Source organism: Rhinoraja longicauda, chromosome 3, assembly GCF_053455715.1.
Source record: "Rhinoraja longicauda isolate Sanriku21f chromosome 3, sRhiLon1.1, whole genome shotgun sequence".
NCBI classification, from domain to species: Eukaryota; Metazoa; Chordata; class Chondrichthyes; order Rajiformes; family Arhynchobatidae; genus Rhinoraja; species Rhinoraja longicauda.
Genome location: NC_135955.1, coordinates 11,509,744 through 11,523,100, shown reverse-complemented (window position 1 = coordinate 11,523,100; position 13,357 = coordinate 11,509,744). Strand labels below are relative to the sequence as shown.

At 42.2% G+C, this 13,357-nt stretch overlaps 1 protein-coding gene across 1 annotated transcript in view; it reads left to right on the top strand.

Moving 5' to 3' along the window:
* Nucleotides 1-310: 310 nt before the first annotated feature.
* Nucleotides 311-13,357, top strand: part of LOC144611541 (uncharacterized) — a 68,596-nt gene continuing 55,549 nt past the window's right edge. The window contains exons 1-6 of the mRNA XM_078430690.1: nucleotides 311-442; nucleotides 2,768-2,839; nucleotides 5,136-5,191; nucleotides 7,148-7,230; nucleotides 11,164-11,276; nucleotides 12,562-12,658. Coding sequence (XP_078286816.1) covers nucleotides 311-442; nucleotides 2,768-2,839; nucleotides 5,136-5,191; nucleotides 7,148-7,230; nucleotides 11,164-11,276; nucleotides 12,562-12,658 — 553 coding nt within the window. The remainder of the gene's footprint in view (nucleotides 443-2,767; nucleotides 2,840-5,135; nucleotides 5,192-7,147; nucleotides 7,231-11,163; nucleotides 11,277-12,561; nucleotides 12,659-13,357) is intronic.

Below are 13,357 nucleotides of genomic sequence, written 5' to 3'. Positions count from 1 at the left end.
GTCCCTAAAAACCGTAGTATGTCATTTGACATTTTAGTAGGCAGAAACTTGCAGAAACATCTAAAAACGAAAAATAACAAAAATCTGTGAATTGATTGATGAGATATATTCTGCATTTTAATGGTATCACACATACTGTTCCCCCACACCACTGATTACACTGCGAGAGGCATAGCGAACGGCGGGTTTTGCTTACTAAAATGGCTCCTTTGCGTACCACACTTCAGTACAGGTGATTTCGACGGAGTGGTTCATCGTGCTCCTCTAGTATCTTTGCTCCCGACTGTCTAGGTCACGTGCGGGTGATGCGATGACGCAGCCGCGCTGTTTCGGCGCGCGGGAGCAACGATCGGCGCGTTTGAACGGCGGATGGAAAAGCGCGCGGGCGGCGAGCAATGGTCGCGGGATGAGCGAGGAAGAGACGGCGGCGCTGCCGCGGCTGGTGGGTGGACGGTCGGTCGGTCGGACATGGCGGGGCGGGGGGAGGAGGTGGAGGAAGAAGCGGAATGAGGGCTGACATTGTCAACCGGCGACGGTCCGCTGTGGGGAGGGAGCGGGATAAGTGCGAGGAGGTGGCGGCGGCGGCGGCGGCGCTGCTGTCGCGGCTGGTGGGCGATGCTCGAGGGGAGGGGAGGTCCGGCCGGGGCAGGGTCGGGGGCTCGGCTGGGCCTTGGGTCTGGGCAGCAACAGGAGGAGGAGGAGGAGGAGACAGGATGAGCGGAGGAGGTTGTCAACTTTACTGTGTCGGAAGGAACTGTAGATGCTGGTTTACACCAAAGATAAGACGCACATTGCTGGAGTAACTCAGTGGGACAGGCAGCGTCTCTGACTGGAGAGAAGGGATGTTGTTAACTTTACTGCCGGGTTTTGGGGAGGGAGAGGGGAAGCGCGTGGGGTTCGAGAAGTGTAAGAAAATAACTGCAGATGCTGGTACAAATCGAAGGTATTTATTCACAAAATGCTGGAGTAACTCAGCGGGTCAGGCAGCATCTCGGGAGAGAAGGAATGGGTGACGTTTCGGGTCGAGACCCTTCTTCAGACTGTGAAGGTAAGGGGGAGTCTGAAGAATGGTCTCGACCCGAAACGTCACCCATTCCTTCTCTCCCGAGATGCTGCCAGACCCGCTGAGTTACTCCAGCATTTTGTGAATAAATGGGTTCGAGAAGTAAGTGGGAGAAGGGAAGGGGGTGGTGGGGTGAAGGAGAGGGTGAGAGATTGGGTGAAGGGGGTGGTGGGGTGAAGGAGAGGGTGAGAGATTGGGTGAAGGAGGGGGTAAGGGATTGGGTGAAGGAAGGGGTGCAGTAGGGTGAAGGTGGGGTTGGGTGAAGGAGAGGGTGAGGGGTGGGGTTGGGTGAAAGAGGGGGTGGGGTTAGGTGAAGGAGAGGGGGTGGGGTTGGGTGAAGGAGGGGGGTGGGGTTGGGTGAAGGAGGGGGTGGGGTTGGGTGAAGGAGAGGGTGGGGTTGGGTGAAGGAGGGGTGGGGTTGGGTGAACGAGAGGGTGAGGGGGTGGGGTTGGGTGAAGGAGAGGGTGAGGGGGTGGGGTTGGGTGAAGGAGGGGGTGGGGTTGGGTGAAGGAGGGGTGGGTTTGGGTGAAGGAGGGGTGGGTTTGGGTGAAGGAGGGGGTGAGGGTGGGGTTGGGTGGAGAGGGTGAGGGGGTGGGGTTGGGTGAAGGAAGGGGTGGGGTTGGGTGAAGGAAGGGGTGGGGTTGGGAGAAGGAAGGGGTGGGGTTGGGAGAAAGAAGGGGTGGGGTAGGGTGAAGGTAAGGGGGAGGTTGTTATGTGTGATGGTCTGGGCAGTGTCCACAATTCACTGTAATTTCTTGTGGTCTTGGATGGAGCTGTTCCCGAACTGTGATGTATCCCGATAGAATGTTTTCTACGGCGCATCTGTAGAAGTTGGTGAGAGTTGGGACATGCCGAACTTGCTGGGCCTTCTAAGGAAGAAGAGGCGTTGGTGCGCTTTCTTGGTCGTTGCTTCAATGCCGGAGGTTATGGGGGAGAAGGCAGAAGAACGGAGTTAGGAGGGAGAGATAGATCAGCCATGATTCAAAGGTCTTTTATTGTCACATGTACCAATTAAGGTACAGTGATATTCGATTTACCATACACCCATACTAAACAAAAAGCAACAAGACACACAACTACATAACAGTTAACATAAACATCCACCACAGCAGATTCCTCACTGTGATGGAAGGCAGTAAAATTTTAGTCTTCTTCCCTCTTTATTAGCGGAGTAGACTTGATGGGCCAAATGGCCTATTTCTACTCCTATCACTTATGATCTTCAATATCCATAGTCCAGTAGAAGCTGTTGGTGATATTAACTCCTAGGAATTTGAAGTTATCAACCATCCCTACTTTGGTGCCGTCAATGCAAACTTGGGTATTGGTGGGGGTGCAGAATACTCCAGCACCAGCAGTGCCTGTGTCTCAACGTCAGCGGCGGAGCTTGTTAGGTGGAGACTGGGAGTTAGGGGGTGGGGATGCATCCAGCCCTGGGAAAAGACTGACCATTCATCTTATCTGCACCCTTCATGACTTTATAAACCTCCACGAGGTCATCCCCTCAGCCTCCAGGAAAATAAACCAAGGCTATGCAGTCTCCTCATAACTCAATCCCTCCAGACCCGGAAAAGCCTGAAGAAGGGTTCCAACCTGGAACGTTGTCTATCCATTTCCCTTCCAGATGCTACCTGATCCGCTGAGTTCCTCCACCACTTTGTGTTTTCACTCAACCTCACAAATCTTTTTTTGCATTCTTTCCAGTTTAATGGATCTAACCTCACAAACCAGCTGTGCCTTGTCAAAGGCCTTGCTGAAGTTCATGTCGTTCAAAAGGTAATATAGGAATTCTGAGCACTCCCCATAACTTGGAAGTTATTCAGTATTAAAGAGCTGACATCAGCAAAGAAATCCAATGTCTCCCGAGTACTGTAGGAGATATTGACATTTCTGATCTTGCATTTGAAACCAAGATCATAGTAAAAGTCATGGTGCTCCCTCTGTTGTAGATATATATTGACTGCAGCGGGTTGAGCAGAACTATTGTGGATGATTAAAGTGAGATTTCCACACAAGTATTTTTGTTGTGGAAGTGAAGACTCCTACATGTTTAATATACAATTATTGTCAATAAAGGAAGTGGTAACGGTCTGATACAAAAGCAATATATAGTATGGATTACAATGATGCAAGAAGAAGACGAGTGTAAAGAACGTGATCAAAGTTGATTGGAAGTTAAAAGCTTGAGTAAAGTCAAGGATTGCGTTATAGACAAAATGCTATAATTCAATGGTTATTTCAGAGCAATGTGTGTGTGCCCTTGTTCTGGAAGCAGGTGATAGTTTGGAAAATAGGAAATGGTAGGCTGTCTAAATAACTACATTGTATCAAACTTTGTAACGCAAAAAACAAGAAAGTATCAGTGAAGCAAAGAACCTAAAACTCCATTAAAAAAAAAAAAAAAGGAAATTGTAAGTGCTTTATCATATCGTATCATATATCTACAGCCGGAAACAGGCCTTTTCGGCCCTCCAAGTCCGTGCCGCCCAGTGATCGCCGTACATTAACATTATCCTACACCCACTAGGGACAATTTTTACATTTACCCAGCCAATTAACCTACATACCTGTACGTCTTTGGAGTGTGGGAGGAAACCGAAGTTATTCCACTTTCAAAAATAATCTCAGTTTAGAAAATATCTATTCAAATTGGAAAAGTTCTAACATCTCTCCAATGTGGGAATACCTGGCACTACCTTCCTCTCCTGCATTTTATAGGCTATAGAAGGGACTAATGATTCTCATGAGTAGGTACTGTGGCCACATTTTTTTGAAGAGCCTTTTTGAACATAGAGAATTGCTTCTGCTGTTCATCTGGTAACCTCTTGCTGTGGCAAAGTGCAAAAGTAGATTGACATTTTCAGGGGGTTGACATCTGATGCTTGAACAACATGGCCTGCCCATCGACGCCGACTGAGTTTTAACAGAGTTTCAATGATGGGGATGTTGAACAGGGAGATGTCTTTGACACTGGTTAATTTATCCAGCCAATGGACGAAGGATTTTTGCAGGGACAATGTTGGAATTGCCTCTCCAGTGTGCTTTGAGCTGCTGTAATTAGTTTGTTTCTCAGAAGTGTATGTGAGGCTTGACTTCATTGCTTCCTGATCAGCTGTGGCAATTGTGAAGAATTTCTTTTTGATATCTGTTTTCTGTGAGATGTGGTTCTGAAGTAGTGGTCCACACTTTCTAGACTGTCAATGTATATCTTTATTATATGGGATGGGGCAATGTTGTTTAAAATATTTACAATTTCTCGGAATGCTATAAACCGTAGCAATAGTTAATGGCACATTGACCTTGATCTCAAGATGGATGAATATGGCAAGGGAGGTTGCAGATATCGAAAACTGCACTCCAGATACAATAGTTGTCTGAGTGGCCGCATGGATGTGCCTCCAGATGCTCTGGTTTCCTCCCATAATAGTGTGCTGGTTGGTGGTTTAATTGCGTATTTTATCTTCTGCCAGCATGCATTAGGTTTAGCTCTTAGGGTTAAGGGAATCAAGGGATATGGGGAAAAAGCCGGAACGGGATATTGATTTTGGATGATCAGCCATGATCCTAGTGAATGGTGATGCAGGGCCGAATGGCCTACTCCTGCACCTATTTTCTATATTTCTATGTTGGTGACAGAATTGGAAAAGGGAATATTGATTGTGTGTGAAAGAATAGGTTACAGGGTAAGAAGTGGGGAATGGGATAGCTTTAGGAGTTGCTTTAGACTCCAGGCTGAGTTAGTTGAGGCATAAACATTGACTATGATAACAGAACCATTTTGCTTTGCTTTCATTGGTGATGTAAAATCTGTTGGTAAACAGGAGACAACTGAACCTCAGTTTAGTATTTCAATTGGCAGCCTGCACTGACAATGCAGTGGAGGATTATCAATCTGGATTATGCATCCTTCTATTTAAGGTAGAAATTCACGGCAAATTCTCACTTAGGGGCAGAGTGCTGAATCGAAGTTGCAGAATAGAATGGAGGTATTATTTTAAAACGTGTTGAAATTCTTAAAGCTAATAGTATTGAATGTTACAGTGGTAAAATGTTCAAATTTTATATTATGCAGAAATTGCCGGAACAGCCCTACAGAAGTAGATTCTACAGAGACAATGCATTTGGGAGGTAAAAGAACATTATTTTACTCTATTCAGAAAAATGTAATGCTTTGTGAGGAATAGATTCTCATTTATTAACAGGTCTTTACAAAATTAACTGATTAAATATAGCTCAATGAGAGGTTTTGAAAAATCCACTTTCCTTTGGATTTTTAAATTTAGATGGTCAAGTATAATTTCACTATGCATTTGTAGCTTTACAGCTATACGATATGAAGGGGAAAAAATTGTATGAAGATTCTTATTCAAAGGAAGAGTTGTAGATGAGTTGTACTGGAGTGTCTGAGTGCTCTTAAATAAATGTTCAGTAATTTGAGTAGGTGGCACTCTGAATGAATGCACTTCAATTTTTTCATTTTCCTCCAGTTAATTACATATCTTATTTACAATGTAACGTGAATTTAAAAAAAAAATTAGCCTTAATTTGGGGAAAGAAGTTATTTAGCCTGTTTTGCCCCAAGCAGTTGTTTGAAAGTATTATATATTTAGTCCCACTCCTATGTTCTTTCCTTAATACTTTCAAAAATATTTTATTTCTCTTATATATTCAGTTCCATTCTGAAGTGTATGATGTTAGGAACCCAAGCTGTTGTTTCATGGTCCCGGTGGTTCAGATACTAATGCTTTGAAATGCTCTGTTCTTTCAAGTTCTCCATAAGAACGGGATTCAGAGTGCTAATAAGTTTTAAATCATGTATTTGTTTTAAATCATGTATTTGTTTTCAAAGGAGTTACAGTGGAAAAACTTTGTGTTCTGAGCAATCTTGACGGAAAATACTCACTCCATACTTTTTATTTGCTGAAAAGTTGCATTACGCGCCAGATTATGAATTTTGATGTAAAATTCTGAATTTTGGTCATCAAAATTATGAATTTGTAAAATCATGTGAGGTCTGAATACTCTCTTGCACAAGATACATTAAATCAGGCAGTAGCGTGAATGCCCTATGGGGAGGTATTTCTTCATTTATGATGCATGTTGGCTAAAAGTCCCAATGCAGGATTCCAACCTGAAATGTGGATATGCATCTTTTACCTCCACAGAGCATTGTGTTTCTTGGTCAAAAAAAGGCTGCCTGGGTAAAACTATTTTATTGCATATAATTAATTGAGACTATTTTATGAATATAGATTACACACCAATCAGCCAAAACATTATGACCTGGTGAGCCAAAACATTATGACCACTTGCCTAATATGCTGTTGATCCTCTGTGTGCAGCCCCATACGCAGCAGGGTGCGATGCACTGTGTATTGTGACACATTCCTCCCGTGACCACCATTAAAATTTTCTGTGACTTGTGCCACAGTAGACCTTCTGTCGGTTCGAACCAGCCGAGATAGCCTTCGTTGCACTCGCGCATCAATGAGCCTTGGGCGCCCAACACTTTGTCACCGGTTTGTGGTTTGTCCCTCCTTAGACCACTGTCAGTAGGTACTCACCACTGCTGACCGGGAGCACCCCAGAAGCCTTGCCGTTTCGGAGATGCTCTGACCCAGTCGTCTGGCCATAACAATTTGGGCCTTGTCAAAGTCGCTCAGGTCTTTATTCCTGCCCATTTCTCCTGCATCCAACGCATGAACTTCAAGAACTGACTGTTCAGTTGCTGCCAAATATATCCCACCCCTTGACAGGTGCCATTGTAACAAGATAATCAATGCTATTCACTTCGCCTGTCAGTGGTCACAATGTTTTGGCTGATTGGTGTAAATGTTGTTAAAACACTCAGTTTACAACAATTAATTGTTACAAGCTGTAATGTATTTAATTTGTCAATTTCGGTAATTGATTTATAAAGAGACAGTTAATACTATATTTAGACACCCTTAATAAAGCTCATAGATTTTCACTTGATTTTCGAACTGAATCTTCAGGTATCACAGAATGTACTATGATAACTTATCTGGATTTGATAGCTGTGTCAGATTAATTTCTCATTTTAATTTCTTTTAATTATTCTAGGCTGACGGGAAAACCAGTGAATGTAATCTTGCAGAAAAATGCAAATGCATCAACTGTTGTAAACAACTTCTTGGCTGGATTAGGTGAATTTAAGTACTCAATTTAATTACAAAATGTTAATACGATATGAATGGTGTCATTGAACAACAATGATTTTTATCAACACAAATTGTGATTTCTGCCGCATTTGATGGAAATCAGGAAAGAAAATTGAGTGATAGTTATTTAGGAAGTTTTCAGCAGTGATCAAGGAAAGCGCTAGCACTGTGCTGGCAAATTGCTCATCTAATAGAAACATAGAAACAGAAAATAGGTGCAGGAGTAGGCCATTCGGCCCTTCGAGCCTGCACCGCCATTCAATATGATCATGGCTGATCATCCAACTCAGTATCCCGTACCTGCCTTCTCTCCATACCCTCTGATCCCTTTAGCCACAAGGGCCACATCTAACTCCCTCTTAAATATAGCCAATGAACTGGCCTCAACTACCTTCTGTGGCAGAGAATTCCACAGATTCACCACTCTCTGTGTGAAAAAGAATGTTCTCATCTCGGTCCTAAAAGACTTCCCCCTTATCCTTAAACTGTTACCCCTTGTTCTAGACTTCCCCAACATCGGGAACAATCTTCCTGCATCTAGCCTGTCCAACCCCTTAAGAATTTTGTAAGTTTCTATAATCTATAATCCAGCGAGTACAAGCCGAGTCTATCCAGTCTTTCTTCATATGAAAGTCCTGCCATCCCAGGAATCAATCTGGTGAACCTTCTCTGTACTCCCTCTATGGCAAGAATGTCTTTCCTCAGATTAGGAGACCAAAACTGTACGCAATACTCCAGGTGTGGTCTCACCAATGCCCTGTACAACTGCAGCAGAACCTCCCTGCTCCTATACTCAAACCCCCTCGCTATGAATGCCAACATACCATTCGCTTTCTTCACTGCCTGCTGCACCTGCATGCCTACTTTCATGTTGGATGCATGAGCTGAATTCAATGGTAAGACCCACAACAGCATTGATGTGCAGAGGGATCTTGGAATCCAAGATCATAGCTCATTGAAGATGGCAGTATGTAAATAGGGTGGTTAAGTATGGTATGCCCATTCCTGTTCTGTACTGTTCTCTGTTCCATCTAATATAAAAGAGAAATGAACAAATATTTTTTGTGGTTATTCCATTAACCCATTAATTTATGCTTCTAAAGACACATGAAATGGCAGGTGAACCCCCTTTTATCTGTTTCTGAATCTTGGGCTACCTATAAAAGCAAAGTAAGCTGGAGAGGGTGAAAAGCATTGTTACTGTACACTTCGCTTTTAAATAGAGGAAGGTGGTACAATACAGCCTCTTCAAGACTTTTTGTGCTCAGAAAATGTTTGGGGGCTTCTGTGAGCTGAAACCTGTTCAATTGTACATGTTAACCTGTCACAAATGCATCACTGTACTGATAGATTTATCAATAAAGTGCTTGAGCTTTTTTGGGGTGTTTTAATGTATTAAAAAACATAGTGCAAGTCCAATCACTCATACCAAAATGCATTTATGTTCAAGTCTGATAAATGCAGTGCAGCTGAAATGTGGCGATGATTGCACAAATATTCAGGAAATGTCAAATATTTCTCCATTCCATTTGCCTCCGAAGTGGTCTGTACATCGGCGAGACCAAGCATAAACTCTGTGAACGTTTTGCCGAACTGCTTGAGCTTGGTCCACCACAGTCTGCAGGGACTCTTGGTTGCTAACCATTTTAACTGCAATTCCCATTCCCAAACTTGACCTTTTTGTCCTGGGCTTCCATTGCCAAAGTGAGGTCACACCAGACTGGAAGAGCACCAGCTCATATTCCGCCTGGGTAGCTTACAACACAATGGTATGAACATTTGAATTCTCCAACTGTAGATAACCTCTACAAAACAACTTTCCTCCTGTTCTCTTTTTTCCCCCAACTCCCACTCCCCTGATCCCCGCTGGACTTTGCACCCATCTCTCCCCTACATCTATGTTCCTTCCCCAAGCTACACAATTCAAACCTCATCAATCCTCTCGCTTCAACTATAATTAGGTTGTTTCACACCTTGTGTGTACATCTCTGGCCTTTTTCCAGTCATGTGCCTTTCACCCCCCCTCCCTCAACCTGTGTTCACATATGTGTACGAAGGAACTGCAGATGCTGGTTTAAACCGAAGAAAGACAAAAATGCTGGAGTAACTCAGCGGGACAGGCAGCATCTCTGGAGAGAAGGAAAGGGTAACATTTTGGGTCGAGACCCTTCTTCGGACTGTGTTCACCTAAGATACTACCCCTCCACACTTTTAGCTTTCTTTCCCCCACTCCTGTAATTAGTCCGAAGAAAGGTCCTGACCCGAAATGTCACCTATCCATGTTCTCCAGAGATGCTGCCTGTCCCACTGAGTTACTCTAGCTTTTTGTGTCTGGTGTAAACCAGCATCTGCAGTTCCTTCCTACACATTTCGTCTGCATTTCCTTGTTTTTGCCTCCTTTATATATTCTATACACAGGCTAATAATCTGCTAAACCTGCCAGTAGTTCATCTTGCAAAGACTTTCTGATATGAGGACATGTATGTAAGTGAATTTCATAAACTAAATTGTTCCACGCCTTCATTTTTCTAATCCAATGCAAAGAGTATGCTATTTTAAATGGGAAACTGTCATTACAATTGGAAAATTTAGGCCTTGATTTGAAAATTGAACCAAACTGAATTCAAATAAATTAGTTATACATTAAATTACATATCAAATGAATTAGTTACATGCAAACTTTTCTACCAGCTGAAACAATTCCCGAATAAACGGTGAAGAGGAAAGAGTAGTCCCACCTGGCTCACGGTGGCGCAGCAGTAGAGTTGCTGCTTTACACGCCAGGGAACTGGGTTTGATCCTTTGTATGTTCTCCCCATGACCTGTGTGGCTTTTTTCCGGTTTCCTCCCACACTCAAGACGTACAGGTTTGTAGGCTAATTGGCTTGGTAAAATTATAAATTCTCCATAATGTATGACAAAGTGGAAAATTTCTGTCAGACTCCTGTGACCGCACATATTTTAGATTTTTTTTTTCACTCGAATAGCCAATCCATTTGGATTGAGTCTGATAGTTTCAAAATGTTGAAGACTTTAATCAGAATTCTTCTGGAGTTCCCCACTTGTAGCCTGCCGTAGTAATTCTAAGCCTGTAAACCACTTTCCATCTTGCCCTATTAAATAATTTTCAATGTTTCTTTGGCACTGACTGAACCAAGTAGTCATAATTGAAGATACAATGTTATGTCGCACAAATGAGCATTTCTTGCATTTCTATACATGCTTTAAACATGGCACAAGAAAAAACGAGCAGAAGTAGATCAACTAGCTCCTCGAATCTGTTGCCATTAAATTTGAGTATGGCTGAACTGCCTCAGACTTCAAATCCTCCCTGTGCCAGGTTTAGACAATCTTAGTGATTCACCATCCTCTACAATTTATGTGCAACTAAATTTTAAATGACCACCCACTGACCTTGTAACTTCTTGCTTAAAATTCGAGGACTAAAGAAACATCTCTCATTTAAAAAATCACTTGCCAAATCTCTGCTGGACATCCTCCAATGCTAGTATATCCTTTATGAAATAAGGGAGACAAAATTGTAACATTATCCAGCGGCATTCTATACAAATATAAAATGGTTTTGAAAAAGGTTTTCTTTCCCGCAGGAAGAAATTGCTCTGACAGATAGAAATGTTTTTTAAAATTTTATCACCCTGCAAAATACCAATTCTGTCTGTGATAAAGGCATACAGCAAATCCCAGTTCTGGCCCTCAAATATAAAGAAATCCTAAAGCCACAACTAGTCGAATAAAAATATCTGTAATCTGCATTGCATTTTTAATATTGAGAAATCTTGATATTGTTCTCTGCTCCCATTGCTGAAAAATGCCTATTTAATTCTTTGAAAATGTCTTCTTAAGGGAAAATGTCACATGGAGCACCAGATAGATATTAATTCTTAATTATTTTTCCAGACAATATTAATAATACTGAACCACTGCTGGATTCTACATCCCACTTTGAAGTTCAGTTTTCAGAAGTGGAAGATCCAAGGAATAAGGTTCCAAAAGATCTCCAGTGTAAAAAGGTGCTGAATGTTCTTTTATTTTTTATTAATTTATATCTTATTACATTTTTTACTTTAATCTTTTTCCTTGTCTTTTGTATGAATTTTATACTAGTCATAGAGTGATACTCCAGGGAAACAGGCCGTTCAGCTTGCTGAACTCATGCCGACCCTTTTACTTTAAGTTTACAATGATCTCATTATATTCTTCCCACATTATCAACTATCCCCAGATTTTACCACTCACATACACATTATAATGACCAATTAACCCCTCAACCACACATTGGAATTGTGAGAAGAATCTGGAGCACCTGATTGAAACCCATGGGGTCATGGAAATTTGTGATATTATTCCATGGTATAAGATTATACTTTTGATTCTTGACGATGGAAATTGTTTTTATATGATCAGAATGAATATGTTCCAGGCATCCTGACACCCAAGGCTTTGGAACTAAGCATAGCCTAGTTTAAGGATTGTATGAAAGCTGCTGTGACTTTGGGGTGCATTTACTGCTGCAGTCTTCTTCAGAGGCACCTATATGATTTGTATTGCATTCTAGGTTTTGGCCTTGATACTCTTCATATTACCATATTTCATCAAAACATAGATAGGGACCATTGGCTCACTGAACCGTCTAATTTTCCCTGTTTCTTATCTGCCGACTGCGATCACCCGCATACTAGTTCTATTCTACACACTAGGGACAATTTACAGAACCCAAATAACCTACAAACCTGCAAGTCTTTGGAATGTGGGAGTCTCAGGGAGCATGTACAAACTCCGTACAGACAGCACCCATAGTCAGGAACCTGGGTCTCTGGTGCTGTAAGGCAGCAACTCTACTGCTGCACCACCATGCCATCAAGTAGAGTTGCCAGTACTTGCCTGACCTTTCCCCTCACCTCTACCAACTAGCTTTCTCACCTCTGCTTCATCTGTTTGAACAACGGGTCCCAACCCAAAATGACATTTGTCCATTTCCCTCCACAGATGCTGCAGGGCCTGCTGAGTTCTTCCAACGGTTTTTTTTTGGTTCCAGAACATGACCAAAATCAGACACATTGTAATTTAGTGATACACTATCAGTTTTGGCTGGGTTTTTGCACAGATCGTAAAGGTGAAAGGTCTGTCATTCCTGGTCAGTTTGGCACAGTTACATTGAGAACCATCTTTTGTCAATGTTCCCATTTTGCTCTCCTCAATTCCAGATGAATGTGAGCCAAAGACTGAAAATAATGGACAGAATTCTTGTCATAATTTTTTTGTTATTAAAGCATACTTAATTTTTTTTTCATCCAGAAAGAGTCTGCTGCAGGAGCACAATTGCAACTACTGGAAAATACTCAATCTCATAAATCACCACAATCTTACCCAGACAAGAAAGGGGAAAATAATGGTTTGTACCATTTCTTTTTATAGTGATTTCACCTCAGCACATTTTTGCATTTTGAGGATTGATGAGTAGAGTTTTAATATGCAGATCTTACCAAATGCAATATGATTAGAAAAACAACATTTGTGTAAGAGATGCAATTTGCATATGTCCGACAATTCTTTTTTAAATTAGTTAGTAATTCAAAATTCAAGGAGCACTGATAACTTCATTGTGAAACTTAGAAAATCGGACCAAAGGGGTTTTAAAAACATTTTAAAAATACCAAAGGGCATTGAACAGTTCAGCATAGGAACAGGCTCTTCAGCCTTTCAAAAAGCCTCTAAAATGTCATTATCTTATCTGTCTCCACCACTGCTTTGGCAGCCTACCCCAGGCACCCACCACCCTCTGTAAAAAAAAAAAAAAACTTTACCTGCACATCTCTAAGCTTTGGCTCCTCTCACCCAAAAGCTATACCCTCCAGGTTTTGGCTCGACGATGAAAGGCCCGACGAGGCAAGCATACCACATGCCCTCTTTCCCACTCTCATATACTTATGTTGCCACTTTCAGGGAGCAGTTGACTTGGACCCCAAAATCCCTCTGTACATCAAAGCTGTTAAGGATCTTCCTGTTAATTATGTATTTTCCTCTTGCATTCGACCTCCCAAAGTGCAACACCTCACACGCAGTGTACCATTTTTTGTCCATTTCTGTAGCT